The sequence below is a fragment of the Narcine bancroftii genome, chromosome 4, assembly GCF_036971445.1.
Source record: "Narcine bancroftii isolate sNarBan1 chromosome 4, sNarBan1.hap1, whole genome shotgun sequence".
NCBI classification, from domain to species: domain Eukaryota; kingdom Metazoa; phylum Chordata; class Chondrichthyes; order Torpediniformes; family Narcinidae; genus Narcine; species Narcine bancroftii.
The window spans coordinates 75,640,846-75,667,779 of record NC_091472.1 but is presented as its reverse complement, the minus strand read 5'-3'; the positions used below and the strand labels follow the sequence as shown (position 1 = coordinate 75,667,779).

Here is a 26,934-nt window from a genome sequence, read left to right as displayed (position 1 = left end):
ATTTTGTACCTTTTTTTTCCAATTTATGTTGTTAAACGAGTTATCCACAGACCTGGATTAATCTGGAGGCCTAAATTTAATTTGGCAACTGGAGAATGTAAATTATTAATTCAATAAAATGGAATGAAACCTCGTATTAATAATAAAGATTGTGAAATGATTGGATTGTTGAAAGAGTCCATTAATTCACTTGAGGAAATTTGCTGTCCTTGCCTCTTATCACCTCAATGTGATGGGCACAAAATAACCCACTGAATTGTTCCATCAAACCAATTAGTTCATGGGTAGTTAGAAATAGCCAATAACTGCAGCCTTTGCCCATGACATCCATGTCAATTTAATGAAAAAAAAGAAAATTGAGAGATTTTACATGTTGGGTTTTTGGAAACGATGAGAGTTGTTTAAGTGTGAATCATCCACTTACTGTCGTAAACAAAAAGTTAAAGAGTACTGCTGAATCTCAAAGTTGGGCAAGTAGATCTGTAAATTGATTTTAAGATTACCAATTGGTTTTGGGAATCATGATGCTTTCTGAAAATAACTATTAAAAGAGCATTTGTTTACATCTATTTTTAAAGGTTGCATGCTGCAGTTTTTTCCTTGTAGTTTTTTGCTTTAAGATTGAAGTTTATTTCTTCTGTATTGCTGATTTATTTAAAGTTGATGATTTCAGCCACTAACACCTATCTATTTCTTACTTCTATGTATCTCTATTTCCCTCTGTCTGTTTCTCTAGGCTTTGCAGCATTGAGGACTGTAGACGGTACTTTTGGGTTTTCACTTTATTCATGCTTGTCCCTCTCATTGTATGTGTGTGCTTTTGAGTAGTAGATTCTTAAAACTATAATTATTTTTTAAGTGTTAGTTGATAAAGCATTTGTTTTTTTTTGGCACCACAATTTATCAGCTTCATTTTCATTTATTTCATTTTTATTTTGTGCTTTTTATCTTGTTTTGTTAGTTACCATTCACATGTAAACTAACAAAGCATGAGGCATAAATGAACAGATATAAAATGATTGTTTGTACAATTGACAGAGGAAACTTCGGGAAGTGTCAACAAAGTTCCAACTTTTCCAGAAACCAGCAAATTTTGAGCAGCGAATGCTTGACTGCAAACGTGTTTTGGATGGTGTTAAAGCTGAATTGCATGTGTTGGATATGAGAAGAGTTGAGCCTGAGCAAATAGAGTCACAAATGGATAATTGTATGGTGAGTATCATGGCAGAAAATGGAGCCAGAACAGATGATTTAGCTTGCCAATTCTTTCATTGTGAACAGTGGCAGGAAAATATATTCAGAGTTGAAAATCATGGTGCAGCAATGCATAGCATTTATCTATTCCAAAATGATGTAATCACCTGGTAGAGATTATAAAAGAAAATCCAAAAAAATGTAAGAGGCTTCAAATCAAATGGAAACCAACAACCATTTGCATTTAGATAAACAAAATATTTGAAAATAATAATAAATCTTTGTAGGAACAAGATGAAGCACTATTTTCATGACCTTAAGGAAGAGAATAAAGGAGTGCCATCCTTAGAAGTAAATTTGAAGGATCATAGTGAAGGAGTGGTAGAGAGCTGGTAGTTTTTGGGGTGCATACAAATCTGCTGTGAAACATTTCAATTGCCCTGCACATGGGCCATATCCCTCCATCCCCTGCCTGTTTATGTATTGGGATATCCTTAAACATCATTATCATATCTGCTTCCACCTCCTCTCCCTCCCTGGTTGTGAAATCCAGCATCTTATCTCTAAACAAAAAAAAAAACAGTTTGCAAGTCTTATTAAATTCCTCTTCCTATCTTAAATCTATGCCCTACAGTGTTTGACATTTCCAACCTGGGAAAAAGACTGACAATCCTACCTATAGCTCTCCAATTTGAGATACTTCCACTCAGGATTCCTCTTGGCCTCTGATACTCGAGAGTAAACAATCCAAGTTTCTCCAACTGCTCTGAAATTGAGGAACCCTCTCTCAAGCCTTTGCATCCTTTCTGTAATGCATTGATCAGAACTGCACATAATCCAAAAGTGGCTGTACAAAAGTTTTATAATCCTGCAATATACTTCCCATCTTTTGCACTCAATGCCCCAAATACTGAAGGCAAGTATGCCGTACATCTTTCCCACCATCTCTATTTGTGCTGTCACTTTAAGGGAGCGGTGAATGCATCCCAAGATTCCTCAAAACAACAATTTTACCATTTACCATATACATTTCCCTTAAATTTGAGCCTTCAAAGTGCAACACTTCACACTTACCCACATTAAAACAGATGTAATTTCTCCATTCACCTTTCCAACTGATCTCTATCCTACTAATTCCTTTGACAACATAGAACATTAAAGCACAATATAGGCCCTTTTTCCTTGATAGAGTTCTACCCCAAAATAAATAATAGAATGCTAGACCCTCCCTACCTTGTAACCCTCTATTTTTCTTTCATCCATGTGCCAGTCTAAGAGTCTCTTAAATGCTCTTCATATTTCAGCCTCCACCACCATCCCTGGCATCCACAATTCTGAATGTTTTTTAAAAAAAACACTTACCCCTGATGTTGCCCCAAAATTTCCCTCCCTTAACTTTGCTATTCCTGTGCTAGGAAAAAGACACTGGCTGTCCACCTTATCTGTGCCTCTCAGAATCTTTAGACTTCTATTAAATCACCTCTTATCCTTCTTTGGTCCAAAGAAAAAAGTTCAATTGCCTTGCCTCATAAGACTTAGTTTCCATTCCAGGCAACATCTTGGTAAACCTCCTTGTACCCTTTCACATCCTTCTGATAATGGGTGACCAGAACTGAAAACTGAATTCTAAGTGTGGTCTCACTAGATATTTGTAGAGTTGCAACATGACATCTCAACTCGAGATCTCAATTCCCCATCTCATGGAGCCCAGCATCCCTTCAGCCTTCTTAATTATCCTATTAATCTGCGCAGCAACTTTGACAAATGTATGGATTTGGATGCCAAGGTTCCTCTGTTCACCACACTGTTAAGTATGCAACCATTAACCCTGTTCTCATCCTTTCTGGTTTGACCTTCCAAAATTTATCACCTCACACTTAACTGGATTGAACTCCATCTGCCACTTTTCTGCCCAACTCTTGCATTCTGTCTATATCTTTTTGTAACCTACGACAACATTCACAACTCTTCCAACCTTTGAATCATCCAAAAACATACTGATCTATCCTTCTGCTTCTTCATCTAGGTTACTGAAATGAGTAGGGGTCCCTGAATAGGTTCCTGCGGCACTCCACTAGTCACTAACCTCCAGGAAGAATATTTTCCTTCCACTACTACTCTGCTTTCTATATGCAAGCCAATTTTTAATCCACACAGCCAGGGTTCCTTGGATCCCATGCCTCATGACTTTCTGAATGAGTCTCTCAGGGAGGACCTTGTCAAATGCTCTGCTATAATTTATGTAGACTACAACTACCATACTACCTTCATCAGTTTCTTTTGTTACCTCAAAAAAACTCAGTTATGCTCGTGAGGCACAATCTTCCCTTCACAAAGCCATGCTGACTATCCTTGAGTAGAATGTGCTTCTTCAAATGCTCATAAATCCTATCCTTAAGAATCCTCTCCAATAGTTTGCACACCACTGATGTAAGACTCGATGATCTGTAATTCCCAGGATTCTTCCTATTTTTTAAATAAAGGGATCAAATTTTCCATTCTCCAATCCTCTGGCACCTACCATGTGGCCAAGGATGGCTCAAAGATCATAGCCAATGCTCCAGCTATCTCTTCCCTCACTTTGCACAGTAACCTGGGGTACATCGTGTCCTACCTGGGGCCTTATCACTCTTAACATTTTTAAGAATATCCAATACTTCCTCTTCCTTAGTCTCAGCATCATCCAGCATACAAGGCTGTCCTATTCCGACCTCACCTTGATCAAGGTCCTTTGCACTGATGAATACTGAGGCAATATATTCATTTAGGACCTTCCCAACCTCCTCTGCCTCCAGACACATGTTGCTCCCTTTATCCTGAAGTGGCCCCACCTTCAATCTCATCATCCTTCTGTTCTTAAAGTGCGTTTTCATCATCTTGGGGTTCTCCTTAATCTGACTTGCCAAGGTTTTTTCATGTCCCCTTTGAGCTCTCCTAAGTCCTTTCTGTCTCATTATTCACAACTCTGCGAATCTTGGCGCAAGTGGAAATGTAATTCAAATAATTTTGTCCAAATCCTTTATGTATATCATGCATAACAGTTTGTTATGTTATGATGTAGACCAGCAGCAATAGAAATTCACAAAGACCAAAGGTCTCTTCAAAAACAATAATTTTATTAATAACTATCAATAACATAACACTTCTAACTTAACTCTAAACTTAAACCCCACTATGCGCAAATGTGTGTGTGTATATGTGCGTTACAGATCCCAAAGCATTACAGTTTAGGCACAATTCTGAAGAGATGATTTTCAGATTTAAAGTTGTCTTAGAAATTTTTTGCTGAAACTCAGTCTTTAAATTGCTGTTCAAAAGTTCACAAACTCACAAATTCTTGTAGATTTTTCCAAGACATATTTCTTCATACAAATGACTTTTTCACAAATTCCCCTCTCTTGCTTGGAGGTTTTGGAACTTGTGTTTCACACAACAATTTCACTGACCCAGGCAAGAGTTAAATGATATGACCATTACAAATGGACAAAGAGGCAGTCGAAGTGGCCCTTACCTTTCAAAGCCACTGATTGTGTTCTTTCCCTTATCAAAGAGAGAACACATCTCTAATTTCAGATTTAAAGATATCTTCTTCAAGTGACTAATGGCATGACTGCTTTGATCAAATATTGGTTCAGTTTCATTTTTCCAAAATCATGGCAGATGGCCTCCTGCTTGTTTACACTTGTGTCTTCCTGAGTAAACTTCATTATTCCAGGTTTCAATGGAGAACAATAACCAAATTGCTTCTTGCTTCTCTGAATTAGCAGTCAAGTGTTTCTTTTAGCAAACAGACTTTCAATTGAACAATGATAAGTCTTTGATGTCTTCTGCTGGACTCTGAATTAGCATTTACTTTGTCTTGGGAAGACCTTTCTGATCTGCTAACGTGAATGTGTGATGTGTCTTTCCCTGTCCAAATCCACTCAGAAACTTTACTAAAAAAATATACATATGAAGATTAATAATAACACAAATCTATCACAGTTGACACATTGGAATTTGATTCATCTAAATGGTTAATCTTAGGGAAATGTTTTTCATCATCAAAATAAAATGAAGGATTGTTAGGCATTAGTTTTAATGATACTTTTCTCTCCTTCCATCATTCTCAATAAGTTTGGTATTTAAAATGGGACATTATGTACTTAACTAGAACCAAATCAGTACCTGATTCATTGTTATGTTAAATAGTAGGGTTTTTTAATATTTGGCTAATCAATGGTTTTCTATTTTTAGAAACTGTATAAAATTCTGAGTGAGGTGAAGCTTGAAGTGGAGACAGTGATAAAGACTGGAAGACAGATTGTTCAGAAACAGCAGACAGACAATCCTAAACAGATGGATGAGCAGCTGACATCCCTGAAGCTCCTCTATAATGACCTGGGTGCTCAGGTAAGTAAAACATTGGAATGACTGATTATAGTGATGGTTAATTGGTATTTTAATTATGGTCAATCTGATTAATGGAAGAACTATTTCAAGATATTAAACTTTAACTCATCATCATAGGGAGAACCTTGCATTATAATGCATGCAACTTGTTGCTATGAATATTGTTGACAAGAATTTTGCAGTAACTGAGGTACTGAAATTAACAATTCACTGCTATGATGGAATTAGATTTGCTTTTCTAGTTGTAATAGCCATTATTTGTCTGTACATAAACTCAGATTTCATTCTTAATATTCTGATAGAGCTATTTTAATAGAAAGCACTCAGATCAATGCCACTGTAATAAATGTGTTAAGCCTTCAGTACATTTGAATAATGATAGAACTGAAATGGCAAGAAAAATATCCTCCCAAGAGTATAGCTGTTTCCATTCCTCCCAGCTCTTCACTCCATAATTCAAACTATCCTTTAGTGGAAGTGGGAAATTTATATGGTAATCAGGTGCTGAGTTGGCTTTCTGATAGGAAATAGTTAAGTCATGTTCCTACATGATTGCTCTTCACTTGGAATGTTATATACAGGTCTGACTGGCTTATCTTGGTCATAAAATACTTGCAATACCTTGAATTAATCAAAAGTTCAGCTGGTTGGTTCTGAGATCGAGAGCTTGAAATACAAGCAGATTGGATCTTGCTTTAAAAAAATGAGAGGTGATCCCATTGAAATAATAATATTAAATTCTTCAGGGACTTAAAGGATGCAGGGATGGTTACTCTGGCAGGAGTAATGGAAATGAGGAATTAGTCCACAACATCGCGTATAAGAAAGTTTTTATCCCCTCGCCATATCTAAAACATTTATCTGATAAGTCGGACCTTAACTTATTTAATTTCTGTGGCAAGAGATATAAATGTTGCAAAAAAATTGTATTGGACTAATCCATACCTTTCATTTATTGTATTGTCATACTGTTCTTCCATAAATCAGACCAGTTTTGCTCATCAATGCTTACATTAAGTCTGATTTCCGTCTCTGTCTAGATTTATGAAACCCCTGTTTAGGGGCTCCTGTTTCAAGTAAGAAATACATTGCTGAAGTGATTTTCTTTGTGTTTCCATTTTGAATCAGTCTCCACATCACTACAGTTTGATTAAAAACATTCTTGACCCCAGTTTTTCCCTTGTATATGCTCTTAATTGAAAATAGTAGAAGATTGTGTTGTTCAGGATTCCATAAGTTGCCCTCCTCAATATATCTGATCCCTTTATGAGACCAAGTATCTAAAATGTTATTACCCATTGTAAAAGGGTTTAAATCAGAGGTGTTTTAAGAGGAAAACACCCCTTTTGTTCCAATCTCATAATTTATTTTATACCAAATATTAATGATATGTTTTTACAAGGAGGCTTATTTCTCACCAGATATTAAGTTTGCTTCCCATTTTTGGGTGGATTTAGGAAAATTTTAAGAACAGAGCATTGGAATTCCATTTCCACAAAATCCAGAATTGTTTTTACTGGGAAATATAATGGGGATAAGACCAAAATTGAAATGATCTAAATATCAAGTTGAATTTGTTACAATTGCACTGACAGTGGCCAGAAGGTATATTGCAGTTACCTGTCATACCTAGACTCGCATCCAGGTATGGCACGCTGGAATGCAGATATGCATAACTGTGTTCCCTTTGAGAAAATTATTTACAGACTAAGAAATAAGTATGATACATTTCTATAAATATGAAGACCATATTTGCAGATCTCAGGTGTAAATCTCTAGTTGAGTTTCTTCCAGTCCTCGAGTCCACGTTAACCTTCTCCAAAGATGACTAGTTAAATAATGAATTGAAATCCGTGGAGTGAACGGCCCTTTCCAGCAATCTTTTTTATTTTTTTCGCTCTATCTTTCTTCTTTCTTTTTCTCTTCTCTTTATTTTTTCCAAGGCTTTTTGGGTGGGTGAGGAGTGGGAGGGTTTGGGTTACAACCATCATGCAGCATAGATTTGACTACTTTTGTATTCATATTTTTTGATTTTGTATTTGACTATTAAAAACCAAGTATAGGTCTTTAGTCAGCAATGTGTGGGAAAATCATCATTGTTTAATTAACATCATGCATCCTCACTCATTTACCTTTGTTTCCAAACAAAAAAAAGATTTAAAAATATAAAGTTTTAAAAAGTAAGCAAGCATAAGGAATGCTGACATGAAGATCAAAAGAAATGCAAAAGCGTCTTACCTTCCAGTCCCTGCAGCACCCAAAAGTTAAAAAAATGAAATTTGCAGGTAGGAGAGAGAGAAGACCAGTGACAGTCCAGATGCATTTGCAATAGAAATGAAATAGAAATCATGATATCCTTTGGACGTTGTGTCAGAATGCCAGGGACTATCCGGCAAATGAGGTGGAGAGCTGGGATCTGCAAGTTGCCTGGTTTGGGGGAGGGGGGGGTAGATGGGGGAATGTCAAGATGAAGTGTTGGGTAAGGGGATTGCGAGGCAGCTGCCTAGGGATAGTCAGGTCCAAATGGCAAATCAGAGGACCAGGAGCTACCAGGATGAAGTGGATGATTGGATTGGTGGCTGATAGGGACTTCTGTCTGCTGCCTATGGGATGTCCCTATAAAGAAGTGTAGATGTCTTTACATTATAATTTCTCTAACAATAACCTGAAGAGAATTTCTCAGAACAGGTTTGAGGCTGATTTTGGGGCCTTGCTTTTCTCATCATTCCACTTCAATATCAGATCCAAATTTCACACACATTGCTCTTGATTTGCAGGTCACTGAAGGGAAGCAGGACTTAGAAAAGGCCTTGCATTTATCTCGCAAGTGGAAGAATGAGTCCAAATCTCTGTTGGAGAGATTGGCTGCCAGAGAAGATGAAGTGATTCACAAATCATCTGAAGGAGTGATGTCTGATAACATAGATGCAGATATCAAATGGATAAAAGTGAGTATTTCTCTGGCAGTTTTGCCTAATGCATGAATTGTGATTCAAGGGTTATGGTTTATTTGTAGGCTTCCTCTTCATCACAGAAAATGGGAAGCATTTTTCTTTACTGACGGGGTTTAAAAAGAATTACACACGAGGTAATTAAATGGTGAAATTACCTGTTTATTTGTGGCATAGTTTATTTATGGAGTGTGGAGAATGCTGGTAAGACCATCATTTAGAGCCATATAACATTCTTCTTTCTTTTCTTTGGCTTGGCTTCGCGGACAAAGATTAATGTCCACGTCAGCTGCAGGCTCGTTTGTGGCTGACAAGTCCGATGCGGGACAGGAAGACACAGTTGCAGCGGTTGCAAGGGAAAATTGGTTGGTTGGGTGTTGGGTTTTTCCTCCTTTGTCTTTTGTCAATGAGGTGGGCTCTGCGGTCTTCTTCAAAGGAGGTTGCTGCCCGCCCAACTGTGAGGCGCCAAGATGCACGGTTTGAGGCGATATCAGCCTACTGGCGGTGGTCAATGTGGCAGGCACCAAGAGATTTCTTTAGGCAGTCCTTGTACCTCTTCTTTGGTGCACCTCTGTCTCGGTGGCCATATAACACGATCTTGGGAAAGCGATGGTCCTCCATTCTGGAGACGTGACCTACCCTCTAGTCTGTGCTGAAACATTTTTCTGCCTTGACCCACTGACCCGCACCTAATCCATAGCCCTCCATTCCTCTTTCATTCATGTACCTGTCCAAATTCTTCTTAAATACTAAAATTGAGCCCACATTCACCACTTCAGCTAGCAGCTCATTCCACACTCCACCACTTTCTAAGTGAAGAAATACCCCCTCATATTCCCCACTAAGCTTTTTCCCTTTCACTGTTAATCCATGTTCTCTGGTTTGTATCTCACATACCCTCAGTGGAGGAAGCCTATCTCTATTTACTCTGTCTATCCTCAGAATTTTAAATACTTCTATTAATCTTCCCTTATTCTTCTATGTTCCTGGGAATAAAGTCCTAACCTGTTTAACCTTTTCCTGTAACTCAGTTCCTGAAGTCTGGGCAACATCCTAGTAAATCTTCTCTGCACTCTTTCTATCTTGTTAATACCTTTCCTGGAGTTAGGTACCAAAAGCTGCACACAATACTCCAAATTTGGCCTCACCAATGTCTTATACAACTTTATTATAACATCCCAGCTCCTCAGAGTCAGACTTTATTATCAAAAATAAGTCATGAAATTAGGTGTTTTGCCACAGCATCATAGTGCAAACATTCATACCATATTCCAACATTAATATAAATTTAAAAATATAGTATTGATTCAAAAAGTAAGACAGTGTTTTTGGGTCATTGATTATTCAGGAATCTGATGGCAGTGGGAAAGAAGCTGTCCTTGTGCCGCTGAATGCTTGTTTTTCAGATCCTGTACTTTTTTCCTGATGTAGCAGAGTGAAGAGGGTTTGGCCTGAGTTAACAAACCTCTGGGGTTTATTCTTCTTCTGAGACTTGGTGCCTCCATACCAGACAGTGATGCAACCAGCCAAAATGCTCTCCACGGTAGAAGTTTACAAGAGCCTTTGGTGACAAACCAAATCTCATCAAACACCTCACAGAGTATAGCCACTGGCAAGCCTTCTTTGTGATTGCATCAATGAGGAGGCTCCAGGAGAGATCCTCGGAGATGTTGACACCCAGGGATTTGAAATTCTTGACCCTCTCCACTACTGAGCCCTCGATGAGGACTGGATTGTGTTCCCCTGACTTCCTTCTGAAGTTCACAATGCCGTTTGTGATTCTGTTGACAACTGTGGTGTCATCGGCAAACTTATAGATAGCATTGAAATTGTGCCTGGCCACACAGTCATGGATGTACAAGAGTAAAGCAGAGGGCTAAGCAGGCATTCTTGGGGTCTGGTGATAAATGAGGAGATGTTGTTTCTTATTCGTACTGACTGTGGTCTTCCGATGAGAAAGGGAAGAATTCAGTTGCAGAGCAGGATACAGAGGCCTAGAATTTCTCGCTTCTTGACCAGTATTGAGGGAATAATGGTATTGAAGGCCGAGCTGTAGTCGATTTGCAGCTGTATGTATGAATTGCTGTTTTTGAGGTGATCCAGAGCTGAGTAAAGAACCAGAGATATTGCATCTGCTGTGGAGCAATTGTGATGAAAAGGCAAATTGTAGTGGATCCAGATCTTTGCTTAGGTACATGTTAATTCTGGCCATGACTAGCCTCTCAAAGCATTTAATCACAGTAGAAGTTAGTGCTACTGAGCAGTAATTGTTGAGGCAGCTCACACTGCTCTTCTTGGGCACCGGGATGACTGATGCCCTTTTGAAGTCGGTGGGACCCTCTGACTCGCAATGAGAGGTTGAAAATGTAATTGAATACTCAGCTAGTTGGTTGGCACAGATTTTTGGTACCCTACCAGGTACTCCGTCAGGGCCCGACACCTTGCAAATGATGTTGTGACCCTCTTGAAGGATGTTCTGATGTCACTCTCAGAGACAGATATTACAGGGTCCTCAGCCTTTTCAGGGATTCTCGTAGGTACTGTTTGGTTCTTCTTCTCAAATTGGGCATAGGTGGTGATCAGCTCATTGAGTAATGAAGAATCACAGCCATCGATAGTGTTTGCCCTCTCTTTGTAGGCTGTAATGGCCTGCACTCCCTGCTATAACTGGCGTGTCTCTGTTTCTGTCTCCCTCTGGAATTGCCACTTTGCTTCAGAGATGGTCTTCTGCAGGTCGTATCTTGACTTGTAAAAATTCTGAACCCTGGCCTTAAACACCCTTGTTTTCGCCCTCAGCAGATTGCAAATTCTCTGATTCATCCAGGGCTTCTGGTTGGGGAATACCCGGTAAGTGTGTGTGGGCACACACACACACCCACACAAGTCTTGATGAAGTCGGTGACACCTGTTGCATATTCATCAAGTCTGTGGATGAGTTATTAAATACGTTCCAGTCCACTGATTCAAAGCAGTCTTCCAGATGCTCCTCTGCCTCCCTCAACCAAACTTTTGCCATATTCTGGTGCTATGGATCTCAGTCTCTGCTTGAATATCAGGAGTAGAAGTACAGCCAGGTGATCAGCCTTGCTGAAGTGAGGTTGTGGTATTGCTTGGTCTGTGTTCTTCATGGTGATGTAGCAGTGGCGAGTGTGTTGGTCCCCTGGTCTTGCATGTGACATGTTGGTAGTAGTTTGTCAGAGACTTCTTCAGGTTGGCCTGATTGAAGTACCCTGCAATGATGGGAAGGCATCAGGATGAGCTGTCTCGTGGCTATTAATCACAGTGCTCAGTCCCTCCAGTGACAGCCTGACATTAGCCTGAGGTAGAATGTACACTGTGACCAGGTGAACTCCCTCGGCAGGCAGAATGGACAGCTCTTGATTGCCAGATGTTGCTTGTTGGGGGAGCTGGATGGGGATGTGCACCCCGATGAATTGATGATGACATAAACGCCACCTCCCTTGGTTTTTCCAGACACCAATGTTTGGTCAGCTCGACGGGGAGTGTAACCCTTGGTGATAATCTCAGGAATGTTGGCTGTGCCACGTGCTTAAAAAAAGACAAAAATAGCAAAATTAGGCAGATGAATACATGGCTAAGACACTGGTGCAGGAGACAGGGTTTCAAATTCTTGGATCATTGGGATCTATTTTGGGGGAGGTAATACCTACACAAAAATGGGGGGATACACCTGAACTCAAAGTGTATCAACATCCTGGTGGAGATTTTTAACATACCTATTAGGGAGGTTTTAAACTAAGTTGGCAGGAGGAGCGAAACTGGGGTGTTAGGGTCGAGAAAAAGGAAAATAGAAAAAAGTCAAAAATACTGTGCAGCAAAGTTGACAAAAAGGACAGGCAGGTGAAAAGTCAGGATAATTTGCAGTGCAATAGAAAAACAACAAAATCAGTAACAGATTCTGGTATAAGGGTACTGTACTTAAATGCACATAGCATTAGCAATAAAGTAAATGACCTTGTTGCGCAGCTACAGATCCATGACATGGCTTAATGATGAATGTGATTGGGAGCTGAACGTTTAAGGGTACACAGTGTATAGGAAAGATAAGAAGGTAGGTAGAGGGGGTGGTGTGGCCCTGATGGTAAACAATAATATTAAATCACTAGAAAGAAGGGACAAAGGGTCAGAAGTGGTAGAATCCTTATAGGCTGAGTTAAGAAATAGCAAGGATAAAAGGACACTTATAGCAGTTTTCTACAGGCCCTCAAACAAAGCGGGGAGATGAACTATAAGTTACAGCTGGAAATAGAAAAAGCGTGCCAGAAGGAAAATGTCAAAATAATTATGGGGGATTTTAACATGAAAGGGGATTGGGAAGGTACTGGATCTCAGGAGAGGGAGTTTGTAAAATGCCCATAGGATGGCTTTTTGGAGCAGCTTGTTAATAAGCCCACCAGGGGATCAGATTTTTTGGATTGGGAGCTGTGTAATGAACCTGAGGTGATGAGGAAATTAAAGGTAATGGGACCCTTAGGAAGTAGTTTCAAATTTGAGAAAGAGAAGCTGATACCAGGTGTTTCAGTGGAACAAAGGAAAATATGGGAGAGGAACTGGCCCAAGTTGACTGGAAAAGTAAGATAGATGGAGGGACGGCAGAGTAGAATTGGATGATACTTCTACAAGAAGTAAGGAAAGTGCAGGATAGGTATATTCCAAGAAAAAAGAAAATGATGAATGGAAAAATGGCACAAATGTGGCTAACGAGAGGTTGGGGCTAAAGTGAAGGCAAAAGGGAGGGCATACAAGGAAGCAAAAATTAGTGGGAAAACAGAAAGAAACAAAGTCATTAGGAAATAAAAGATGAATTGTGAAAGGAAGTTGGAAAATACAAACAAAAGGATACTGAGTTTTTAAAAATATGAAGAGTAAAATAGAGGTACAGGTAAATATAGGACCATTTGAAAATGCTGTTGATAAATTATTATGGGGAACAGAGGAACTAAATGAGTATTATGCATCAGTCATCATTGTGGAATACATTAGCAATATTCCTGATAGAGGTCTCAGTGAATAGAATTAGCTACAGTCAAGATTACTGGAGAGGAAGTGCTTGGTAAGGCTCCTGGACCAGATGAGGTGCACCCACGGTTTCTGAAGGAGGTGGCTTTGGAGATTGTGGAGGCATTGGAAATTATTTTTGAGGGATCAATAGACTCTGTCATGGTTCCAGAGGACTGGAAGGTAGCAAATGTGGTTCTGCTTTTTAAGAAAGGAAGGAGGCAGAAAAAAGGAAATTACAGGCCTATTAGCCTGACATCGGTAGTTGGAAAGTTCCTGGAGCCGATCCTCAAGGACGAGGGTATGAAATACCTCAAGGTGCATGACATGATAGATCCAAACCAACATGGAATTTTGAGGTAATCAAGTAAAATGGATAAAAGGCTGTAGATGTTGTGAATTTGGATTTTCAAAAAGCCTTCAATAAGGTGCTGCAAAAAAGGCTGCTTTATTAAAATGAGAATCCATGGAATTACAGGAAAGATATTAGATTGGATGATAGGTAGAAAGCAAAGGGTGGGAATAAAGGGATCCTGTTCTGGTTGGTTGCTAGTTACTAGTGGTGTTCCGCAGGGGCCAGTGTTGGGGCCGCTTCTTTTTACAAGGTATATTTATGATTTAGATTATGGATTGAATGGTTTTGTGGCTAAGTTTGCAGATGAAGAAACCGAAAGATTGCAGGGAGACTTGGACAGTTTAGGAGAGCGGGCAAAGAAATGGCAGATGAGATACAATGTGGAGAAATATACGGTTGTACATTTTGGAAAAGGAAATAAACAGGCTGATTATTATTTGGATGGGGAGAAAATTCAAAATTTAGAAGTGTATAGGGACTTGGATATCCTAAAGTTTAACAAACAGGTTGGATTGGCAGTAAAGAAAGTGAATGCTATATTGGCTTTCATTTCAAGAGGAATAGTGTTCAAGAGTAGAAGTGTTGGTGATGCTCCACGGGGTACTGGTGAGACCTCATTTGGACCACTATGTGCAGATTTGGGCCCTTATCTGAGAAGGGATGTACTGATGCTGGAGAGAGTTCAGAGAAGATTTACCAGGATGATTCCTGGAATGTAAGGGCTAACAAATGAGGAGTGTTTATTGGTTCTTGGATAGTATTAGTTGGAGTATGGAAGAATGAGAGGGGATCTCCTAAAAACATTTCAAATTATGAAATGTTGTTTCCCTTGGTGGGTGAGTCCAGGTCAAATGTGCACTGTCTTAGAATTAGAGAGTACCCATTTAAAACAGATGAGGAGAAATGTCTTTAGCCAGAGGGTCGTGGATTTGTGGAATTCATTACTATGTACAGCTGTGAAGGCCCAATCACTGGGGAAGTTTAAGGAGATTGATAAGTATTTAATTAGTCAGGGATCAAGGGATATGGGGAAAAGGCCAGAAATTGGAACTAGATGGGAAAATGGTTTAGCTCATGGTGGAGTGGTAGAGCTGACTCGATGGGCCAAATGGCCTACTTCTGTTCCTTTATATTGTGAATGTCTGTGTTTAGCATTGTTTCTGTAAAGCACATCAAGCAGCACTCCCTGATGGCTCTCTGATGTTGTAGTCTGGCTTGGAGTACATCAAGTTTGCTCTCCGAGAATTGTACATTGGTCAAGAGGATGGAGGATGGTAGGAGCGGAAGCCTCGTGGCCCGGCATCTCATTTTGACCTGTTACCTTCCCCTCCCCCCGCCACGTGGTCAGGTCTTCTTTACCTGGCCCTTTGGTCCCCTGCTGGTAGTTCCCATGGTGTTTAAGTGGTTTAAATCACTCACAATGTTTAAACGTATTGAGAATCTGCTGTTTGCGACTCCCGCAAAATTTAAATGGCCCGATTGCCGGCTGTTTAAAGGTCACACGGCATGACAGAGACTGCTGATTCTGCCAATTCCAATGTCTGCCAGTGATCTTAGGGCATCTATATTATCGGGTGAGTTTGATTTTATGTTTCTGGGTTTGTGTTTGAGTTTTAGTAGTTCTGAATGTGAATATTTGGTAATTCCTGTCAGAGCTGCATGCAAGGAGTCGCCGATGTAAAGCCACACTTTGAACAAAAAAACTCAATACTTTAATTTACAATGCCAAAAGCTCTCTTTACAACCCTATCCACCTGTGACGTCACTTTTAGGGAATTCTGTATCTGTATTCCCAGATCCCTTTATTCTATTACACTCCTTAATGTCTTATTTACTGTGTATGACCTTTCTTGGTTTGTCCCACCAAAATGTAACACGTCACAAAATGTAACACGTCACATTTGTCTGCATTATATTCCATATGCCATTTTTCAGTCCTTTGTTCCAGTTGGACCAGATCCCTCTGCAGGCTTTGAAAACATGTTTTGCTGTCCACATTGCCTCCAATCTTAGTGTCACCTGCAAACTTGCTGATCCAGTTTACCACATTATCATCCAGATAATTGATATAAATGAAAAAAACAATGGCACCAGCACCGATCCATGAGGCATATCACAAGTCATAGGCCTCCAGTCTGAGAAGTCTACGACTCTTGCTTCTCCTGTCCATCCATTGTCGAATCCAGTTTAATGTTTCGTCATGAATCCTTAGTGTCTGAACCTTCCTGACTAGCCTCCCATTTGGGACCTTAAAGTCCATGCAGGCAACATCCATAGTCTTTCCTTCATCACCTTTCCAGGTAACCTGTCCGATAAGTTCTATCAGATTGGTTAAACACAACCTACCATGCACAAAGCCATGTTGACTATCTCTAATAAAAATACTTTTGTATCCGATTTCTTAAAACACCTTCCAATAATTTACAATTTACTGAAATTAGACACACCAGCCTATGATTTCCAGGGTTACTTTTGGAGCCTTTTTTTTAAACAATGGAACAATGTGAGCTACCCTCCAATCCTCTGGTACCACAACCATGGCTGAGAACAATTAAAATATTTTTGCACTAGCTTCCCTCAAGGTCTTGTTAGGCCCTGGGGATATATCCACCCTTATTTGCCTTAAGAAAATAAGCACTTTCTCCTCTTTAATCTGGAAAGGTTCGATGTCCTCACAACCTGATTTCCTTACTTCCCACACGATGTCCATTTTCTGAGTGAATACGGATGCAAAAAAAAATACTATTTAAGATCTCTCCCATCTTTTCGAGGGGACCAATTTTATCCCATACTATCCTTTTGCTCTTAATATATCTGCAGAAACCCTTAGGATTTTCCTTTACATTGTCTGCCAAAGCCACCTCATGTCTTCTTTTAGCCTTCCTGATTTTCTTCTTGAGGTTTTTCTTGCATTTTTAAAAATACTCCTTAAGCACCTCATTTGCTCCATGTTGTCTATACCTGCTGTATACCCCTCTCTCCTTCTGAACCAGATCCCCAATATTCTTCAAAAACCAAGGTTCCCTATGCCTACTAGCTTTGCCTTTAATTCTGTCAGCACCATACAAATTCTACACTTTAAATTGCACCTTTGAAGGTCCTCCACTTATCGCTGCCTGAAAACAATTTCTCCCAATCCACACATTTTAGATCATTTCTCATTTGGCCTTTATCCAATTTAGCATCTCAACCTGAGGCCCAGACCTATCCTTCATAATTAACTTGAAACTAATGGCGTTACGATCACTGGACTCAAAATGTTCCCCAACACATTACTTCTGTCACCTGTCTTGTCTCAATCCCTAATAGGAGATCCAGTGTTGCATTCTCTCTCCTTGGTACCTCTATATATTGATTGAGATAACTTTCCTGAACACATTTGACAAACTCTAAGCCATCCAGCCCTTTTACATTATGGGACTTGCAATCAAATCTACTATCAAAACTTCATGCTTCCTGCAGCTGTCTGCTATCTCTCGACAAATTTGCTCCTCCAATTCTTGTTGACTATTGGGCAGTCTATAACACAACCCCATGTGTTTGGTCCCATTTCTCAGCTCCACCCATATAGCCTCAGTAGACAAGCCCTCTGAACACAGCTGTGATATTTTCCCTGATGAGCAAAACCACTCATCCCCTTTTCATTACCACACCCCCTACCCCGTTCTATTAAGTCTGAAGCAATGGAAGCCTGGAACATGGAGTTGCCAGTCCTGCCCCTCCTGCAACCAAGTTTCACTAATGGCCACAATGTCATAATTTCACGTGCCAATCCACGCACTCGGCTCATCTGCCTTTCCTACAATACTCCTTGCATTGAAATTGATGCACCTGAGAACATTTCCACCCTGGAGCAGCACCAGCAAACCATCTGCAAGGATATTAGTTCCCCTCCAGTTCAGATGCAAACCATCCCATTGAAACAGGTCCCACCTTACCTGAAAAAAAGAGCCCAACGATCCTGAAACCCTCCTTCCTGCACCATGTCTGTAGCTATGCGTTAAGCTGCATTATCCTCCTATTTCTAACCTTACTAGCACACATGGCACAGTAGCAATCCTGAACCTTCCTGACTAGCCTCCCATGTGGGACCTTAAAGTCCATGTAGGGAACATCCATAGCTTTTCCTTCATCACCTTTCCAGGTAACCTGTCCGATAAGATCTATCAGATTGGTTAAACACAACCTACTATGCACAAAGCCATGTTGACTATCCCTAATAAAAAACCCTGTCCTTCAACCTAACTCCTTGAACTCTCCTTGCAGGAGCTCCTCACCCTTACTACCCATGTAATTGGTCCCGACATGGACCATGACATCTGGCTGCTCACCCTCCCTCCTGAGAATGGTGTGAACTCAATCTGAGAATATCCCGGACACTGGCATCCTGGGATTCTCAATCTCTTCCACAGAACCTCGTATCTGTTTCCCTAACTGTGGAATCCCCGATTACCACAGCTCGCCTCTTCTCCTCCCTTCCCTTCTTAGCCACAAGACCAGACTTGGTACCTGATTGCCGTGGCTTGTCTTTGGTAGGTCATCCCCTCCAACAGTATAAAAAATTGTTATTGAGGGGAATAGCCACAGGAGTGTCCTGCACTGCCTGCCTGTTCCCTTTCCTCTCCTAACTGTCACCCATTTACCCTCCTCCTGCCTCCTAGATGTGGAAAAATCCTTGTAACTCATGTCTATCACCTACTCAGCCTTCCAAATTATCTAGAGTTTATCCAGCTCCATTTTCTTAACTCGGTTTGTCAGGAGCTGCAACTGGTTGCACTTTTCACAGGATAGGTAGTCAGTAACACTACTGCATCCTTCTGCAAGAGGAGCATTCCCCTGCCTTGGCTGCCATTCCCACTGTCTATGATGAGAGGAATAGGAACATAGGTACATAGGAACATAGGAAGTAGGAACAGGAGTAGACCAAAAATGGCCCATTCAATATGACCATGGCTGATCTAATTTATGACCTAACTCCACCTACCTGCCTTCTCCCCATATCCCCTAATTCCTCTATCATGTAAAAATTTATCTAACTGAATTTTAAATATGTTTAATGAGGCAGCCTCAACCACTTCCCTGGTTAGAGAATTCCAAACATTCACTACTCTCTGGGAAAAACTATTTTTCCTCATCTCTGTCCTAAATCTACTCCCCCGAATCTTGAGACTGTGTCCTCTCGTTTTAGTTTCCCCGGCCAGCTCAAAAAACCTTCCTACATCTATCCTATCCATACCCTTCATAATCCTATATGTTTCTATAAGATCTCCTCTCATTCTTCTGAACTCGAGCGAATACAATCCTAGACGATGTAATCTTTCATCATAAGTCAACCCCTCCATCCCAGGGATCAACCTAGTAAACCTCCTCTGGACTGTCTCCAAAGCCAGTATATCCTTCCTCAAATATGGAGACCAGAACTGGACACAGTACTCCAGGTGCGGTCTCACCAGTACTTTATACAGTTGCAACATTACCTCCCTACTCCTGAATTCAATTCCTCTAGCGATGTAGGCCAACATTCCATTTGCCTTCTTAACAACCTGCTGCACCTGCAACCTAACTTTTTGCGATTCATGCACAAGCACTCCCAAGTCCCTCTGCACAACAGCATGCTGTAGTATTTCACCCTTTAAATAATATTCAGCTCTTTTATTTTTCTTGCCAAAGTGGATAACCTCACACTGACTAATATTGTACTCCATCTACCAGACCTTTGCCCACTCATCCAGCTTAACTATATCCCTCTGCAGACTCTCCACATCCTCATTACAATTTGCTCTTCCACTCAATTTGGTGTCATCCACAAACTTGGCTACACCACATTTTGTCGCCTCCTCCAAGTCATCAATGTAAATGATGAACAGTTGTGGGCCTAACACAACTGCGGCACCCCACTTACCACTCTCTGCCAACCTGAAAAACTCCCACTTATCCCGACTCTCTGCCTCCTGTCAGACAACCAATTTTCAACCCAGGCCAATATACTTCCCGGACTCCACTTTCCTCTAACTTACTGATAAGTCCCTTGTGCGGCACCTTATCAAACGCTTTCTGGAAATCCAAATATACAGCATCAACCTGTTCCCCTCTATCCACCGCACCCATTATATCCTCAAAGAATCCTAACAAGTTTGTCAAACAAGATCTTTCCTTTCTAAAACCATGTTGCATCTGCCTGATTGAACCCTTACGTTCCAAAAGTTTCACTATTTCATCTTTAATGATGGCTTCAAGCATTTTTCCAACTACAGACGTCAAGCTAATTGACCGATAATTTCCAGTCTTCTGCCTACATCCCTTCTTAAAAAGTGGCATGACATTTGCTGTCTTCCGGTCTGCCGGGACCTGCCCAGAATCCAAGGAATTTTGGTATATGACCACCAATGCATCAACTATAACTTCTGCCATTTCCTTCAGAACCCTTGGATGCATATCATCAGGACCAGGTGATTTGTCTGGCTTTAGTCCCATTAGTTTCTCCATCACTACTTCCTTTGTAACAACTATTTTATCAAGGCCCTCCCCAACATTCGCATCCTTAACTCCGCACTTGGGCATGCTGGACGTGTCTTCCACCATGAAGACTGACACAAAATATTTGTTTAATGCCTTGGCCATTTCCTCATTTTTTGCTACCAGTTTTCCTTTCTCATCCTCCAAGGGTCCTATGTTAACTCTGGCCACCCTCTTCCATTTTATATATTTATAAAATTTTTTGCTTTCTGTTTTTATATTTTGTGCCAATTTACTTTCATAATCCTTTTTCCCATTTCTTATTACCTGCTTTGTAACCCCTTGTTGTCTCTTAAAGTTTTCCCAATCTTCCAGTTTCCCACTGCTCTTTGCAGCTTTGTACACCCGCGCCTTCAATTTTATACTCTCTTTTATTTTCTTTGTTAACCACGGTTGATTTTTCCCTCTCTTGCTGCCCTTTTTCCTGACCGGAATATATTTTTGTTGAGCATTACAAAATATTTCTTTGAAAATCTTCCACTGTTCCTCAACTGTTTCATCAATTAGCCTGTGCTCCCAGTCACTCTGCCCAATTCCTCCCTCATCCTATGGTAGTCATCCCTGTTTAAGCATAATATATTAGTTTTAGATCTAACTATTTCCCCTTCCATCTGAATGAGAAATTCAATCATACTATGATCGCTATTTCCCAGATGGTCTCTGACTATTACATCATTTACTCTACCTATCTCATTGCACAACACTAGGTCCAGGAGAACATTTTCTCTTGTGGGTTCCTTAACATGCTGCTCAAGAAAGCTATCGCGGATGCATTCTATAAAGTCCTCTTCTAGATTCCCACGACCAACTTGATTTTCCCAATCTATGTGGAAGTTAAAGTCCCCCATGACTACTGCCGTATCATTATTACATGCCTCACTTATCTCTCTATTTATTTCCTGTGCCACTAAACTATTGTTATTTGGTTGGCGATAGATAACACCCACCAATAATTTTTTCCCTTTGTTATTCTTTATTTCTACCCAAATGGACTCAATATTATGCTCTTTAGATCTTATATCATCCCTCACTACTGGCTGGAGCTCATCTTTGATTAAGAGTGCAACTCCACCTCCCTTACCATCTTGTCTATCTCTTTGCACCACCTGATACCCTTGAAAGTTTAATTCCCATTTAGGGTCACCTTGTAGCCATGTTTCCATGATGGCTACCAAATCATAGGCATGGGTACTGATTTGCACCTCAAGTTCACTAACCTTATTTCTAATACTGCGGGCATTCAGATAAAGTGCCCTTATGCTCTTTGTCCTTTTAATATCTAGTGACTTCTGAAACCTTTTCTTTTGATTTTTCTGCCCACTATTTTTCTTTGTAATTTTCTTAAGACTATCATTGACCCGAAAACTCACTGCACCATCTGATTTTTTACTTTCTCCTCCCATCATTACTTTTCCTATTTTACTTTTCCTGGCCATTACTTTATCTTCCCTACCCTTTTCCCTATCACTCTGGTTCCCATACCCCTGCCAAATTAGTTTAAACCTTGCCCCACTGCTGTACCAAACATACTTGCCAAAATGTTGTCACCTTTTGGATTTAGGTGCAACCCGTCTCTCTTGTAAAGATCATGCCTTCCCCAAAAGAGATCCCAATGATCCAAGAAGCCAAATCCTTGACTTGTACACCAGCACCTCAGCCACACGTTCATTTTCCTTATCCTTATATTCTTTTCATCACTTGCATTTGGAGCAGATAGTAATCCCGAGATCACCACCCTAGTGTTCCTGTCTTTCAGCTTTCGTCCCAGCTCACTGTAATCCCTTTTCATTACCTCCTCCCTTTTCTTGTCAATGTCATTTGTAGACTCCCATGACCAACTTGAAATAAGTAAAAACCTGCTCTTACCTGTGCCTACCTGTTGGATCCTTTTTATTCCTCAAATAGGGTGGCCGTTTCTTACTTCAACTCCTTCACCACCACCTCAGCCTCTTCTTGCCAAAGCCTGTAGAGCTGAAACCTTACCACTCTGACTTAGTCCACTCCTTCAATGACTGCTCTGCTACACAGTCCATCACTTTTGGGTTTGGGTCACCTGACCTCAATTGCCCATCAAAATGATGAACTCGATTGCCCAATTAGCTGCTATCTGCTGAGTATCTCCATTTGAACCCTTTGTCCATTCCAAATATTGCTGCAGTGCCCTGCAGCTTGCGTGAGCAGGTGATAATGTAAATGTGTTCAGTGAGTGGCTGAAGTCTTTTGTCTTGGTTTGCATTGAGTTTCTCATGTACCATTTGAACTGGTTGTTTCTGATAACCCCTTGAGATTTTGCTGTAAGATGGATAGGCTATTTGGAGTCATTCAGTGTAGGATATCCAGAATGTTGCATGCCCTGCCACAGTCCAAGGCTGCCCTGGCTGGTAGTCAGTTATCCTGATGATATTGATGGCACATTGTCATTGAGAAGTTGAATGAGGTGCTTCCCATCCCTTGTTGGTGAATGTTTTTCATCAAAATCACTTGAAGTAATCCTTTTAAAATGGTCTTGAAAAATGTTAAGGTATTATCCATCCTCAATCTTTAACTGAAAGTTTCCTCTTGAAAGTAGATCAATTTCATCCATTTCTACTCACAGTGCTCTTTTGGCTCATTTCCTAGTAACCAATTTACCAGATTTCAGAGAAAGTTAGTTCACATTTGTAAGAGAGGTCCTTTAAGTTCATGCTTGCTCGCAAAACAGCAATCTCTAGGGTCCACATTCCTCTAATCACCCTGTATCCTGAAATTTATTCTCTCTTACACATGGCCACTGACTGCCCTTTGTCATTTAAGCTGCAATAAGGGGCCATTTAGAGAGGTTAGTTCATGTATCACCATGACTTTGTGTGTTGGAGGAAACAAGCATGCATTGGAAATGCATAGGTCACAAATGAATTTGGGATGGCGTCTGGAGCTATGAGGCCTGAGTTCTCCCCACTAAGGGTTTACAAATTGGATTGTAACATGTAAAAAAAAAACTGCATGAGTAGGCAAACTATCTCCGAGGAGAATTGTCTACCATGTACACACACACACCTTATAGCTGCTGCTGGTTAATTGATGGCTGCCTGGGTAGAAAATGACATCAATACTTGTGTGCTATGGCTGTCTTCCTTAACCATAATCCCCCTCTCTGCTGGAATGCCAGAGCGGTTCCAGCAGTGTGGGGGATTATGGGTAAGGACGGCCATTACTCCTGCCCTAACTCCGTTCCCCTCCAGCCCACTCTGCTCCCCACTGGCCTGTCAGGGGTTCTCTCTCCCCCCTCCTTCCCCCCCCCCCCCCCCCCCCAATCCCAACAGCGTTCCCATTCAGCCCTGACTACTCATTCCTCCCCAGGCCCTAACTGTGTTCCGACTCTGTACTTGCCCCGATTCTGTGCCCACCCTGGCCACTTACCCTTTAGAGGTCAACAGCGGGAACTGGGGATTCCCTGTGGGGATTCCGGCGACGGGAGAAGTGCATGATGTGTCACTCACAGTGTCACTGAAGGGGTGGGAGTGCCCTTAAATTGCCTGATCACTGTTCAACCGGGCATTTTGGGTCCAGTATGTAAGGGGCTGCAGGGGCTCATTACACAGGTCCTGAGCAGCCCAAGTTTGTAACCGCCTACTGTCCCTTCACATGATATCTTGTTTTCATCAATGAAAGTCTCCACTGTAGAGGAGACTGCAACGGGAGCACCGGATGACCCCTGCAGAATCATGTGAGGTGTTGCTTCACATGGAAGGGCTGTTTGGGGCCCTGGATGGTGGTTGAGAAGGAGATGTGGCCACAAGTGTAGCACTTCCTGTGAACACCAATAGGGTTGGAGTGGGTATCAATGAGGTCTGAGGGGTCAGGGGGAGGAGAATGGGGTGGAGGAATTCAAGGGAGGAAGGGGAGGGTTGGGGAAGTCAGAGGAGGTGGGGGAGAGTGAGAGGGGCCAGAGTGCGAGCTCGTGACAGAGGCTCAGTTCTGTAAGCTGCCAAAGCTAGGGTGAGAGTTCGTGATTGAGGTACAGTCCTGTATGAAGCTGGGACCAGGGTGAGAGTTCGTGATGGAGGCTCGGTCCTGAGGGCTGCCAGGTTCAAGAGTGAGGAGATTGCAGCCTCCAAGAAGATGAGCTTTTGATCCTTGGTGGAAACCAGGTGAGTATGGAACCTTTGGTTGAATGTGTGGATCTGACAGAGGATGAAGTGTATGGCAGGTTGTGGTGAGTGAGGTTTAGACCTGTAATAGTGAGAGCAAAATGGTGTCTGCAAATAGAATCGAGGGTGATCTGTAGGATAAGGTGAGAGAAGCAAAGAGAACAGCAGTTAATGCAGTGCAGGTACCTGAGATCCTCGTGAAGGGAGGCCTGGAAATGGAGCTGGAATCTATATGGTGTCAGATGGTGGCAGAGACAAGTAGCCAGGAAGGACATGTGGGTATGGAGCAAGTATGGCTGAGTACATGGTCTTAGATCTTGAGAGCAGCATTTGTTGCAGAGGGAGTGCAGTGATGGAGACTCTCACAAAACTTCTTTCAAAGAAAGGAGGAGACTTCTTCAGGGTAGGCATCCCTCAAAGAGATTTTTCATTGAAACAACTGAATGGAGTGAAAAGCTGCAGACACTGATTGTTGTAAAAGCACAGAAATGCTGAAGGAACTCAGCAGGTCTCGCAGTGTCCATAGGGGGTAAAGATATAAAACCTATGTTTCAGATCTGAGGTCTTTGTCAAGGTATGAGCAAAAAGCAGAAAGCAGCTGAATAAGAAGGCTGGAGAAGAATGGGAGAAAGGGCAAGGGAAGGAGCACAGGTCAACAGACAAAAGAGATAATTGGAAATGGATCAGAGGAAAATGAGAATTGACTGGGGAAGGGGGTGGTTATCTGAATGCAGGGCTGGAGGAAGGGAGATAGAGGGAAAGAGAGAGAGTCCGAGCTGGAGGGAAGGAGATGGGGAAAGAGAGAGAGTCCGAGATGGAGGAAGGGAGATGGGGAAAGAGAGAGAGTCTGAGCTGGAGGAAAGGAAATGGAATGAGAGAGAGTCCGAATTGGAGGAAAGGAGATAGGGGAAAGAGAGAGAGAGAGTCCGAACTGGAGAAAGGGAGGTGGGGAAAGAGAGAGAGTCTGAATTGGAGGAAAGGAGATAGGGGAAAGAGAGAGAGAGAGTCCGAACTGGAGAAAGGGAGGTGGGGAAAGAGAGAGAGTCTGAGCTACAGGAAGGGAGATGGGAAAAGAGAGAGAGTCTGAGTTGGAGGAAAGGAGATGGGGAAAGTGAGAGAGTCCGAGTTGGAGGAAGGGAGATGGGGAAAGAGAGAGAGAGAGTCCGAGCTGGAGGAAGGGAGATGGGGAAAGAGAGAGAGTCCGAGATGGAGGAAGGGAGATGGGGGAAAGAGAGAGAGTCCGAGTTGGAGGAAGGGAGTAATAGGAAAAGGAGGAGAGGAGAGCCAGTGGTGGAGGGGTAGCTGATGGAAAAAAGAGAAGTTGGTGTTAATGCCATCTGGTTGGAGGGTGCCAGGTTCTGTGCCCATATCTTGTACCTCTCTACCATTTGGGACTCCAACAGTCCTTGTTTGTGATGCAACATTTCACTTGTGAATCTGCTGGTGTCATCTACTGCATCTGGTGTTTCTGTTATGTACTCTGCATCAGAGAGACTGGATACAGACTTGGATACTGCTTCACCTCACCTCTGTCGCAATCGTGTAGATCTCCCAGTGGCCACCTGTTTCAATTCCCTGCCCCATTTCTATGGTCTTGTGCACTGCCAGACTTAGACCACCTGCAAATTGGAGGAACAATACCTTATATTCCATCTGGGGAACCAGATGGCATTAACATTGACTTCTCCAGCTTCTATTTCTCCTGTCTCTCCCCTTCCCCTAGCCATATATCTCCTTTCCTCTTGTTCTGTCTCTCTCCCTCTCTCTCTCTCTCTCTCTGTCTCCTTTCCTCTAGCTCTGCATTTACAGTGTCACCCCATCCCCTAATCAATTCTCATCTTTCTCTCCTCTGTTCTCCTGTCTATGTCCAATTATCACCTTTTGTCTGTTGCCCTGTGTTCCTTCCTCTTCTTCCCAGCCTTTTTATTTCAAGTGCCTGTCTGCTCTTTACATATACCTTAAAGAAGGGCTCTGGCCCAAGTTGTGTATCTTTATCTCTTATGGACACTGCTCAGTTTTTTGGCTAAGATCAAGTGTAGATCATTTACTCTGGGTTGATTAACTGGATCTTTGAGAGATTAATGTTTCAAGAAGCAAGAGGAAAACGTTTGAGGGTATTGTTGGAGCAGAAGAGATCATCTGTGTGAGCTGGCCAGCTGATTGAGTGTCTAATCTAACACCTTTTCCAGCAGTAAGTCCACCTCCACTGGTGTCGCAAGGATGACTGTGGCAGCATACTCCTCTGGAGGACAAAGAATATGGAACACTGTCAGAGTGGCAGTGGAGGACCTGAGTGATGATTTCCCAGTTTTCCCTGGACTACTTTGTCCAGAAAATCTTGATGGAATGCTGCAAATATGTGGTGAAGGACATCTAC

General features: G+C 41.6%; 1 protein-coding gene across 2 annotated transcripts in view; it reads left to right on the top strand.

Annotated features, from left to right (window-relative positions):
* The window catches only part of LOC138760695 (utrophin-like), a 632,519-nt gene that overhangs the window by 263,843 nt on the left and 341,742 nt on the right, over window positions 1–26,934 (top strand). For both annotated transcript variants that reach the window (XM_069931641.1, XM_069931640.1), the window contains 3 exons: window positions 1,039–1,212; window positions 5,431–5,586; window positions 8,364–8,534. In XM_069931641.1, the coding sequence (XP_069787742.1) occupies window positions 1,039–1,212; window positions 5,431–5,586; window positions 8,364–8,534 (501 nt within the window). The remainder of the gene's footprint in view (window positions 1–1,038; window positions 1,213–5,430; window positions 5,587–8,363; window positions 8,535–26,934) is intronic.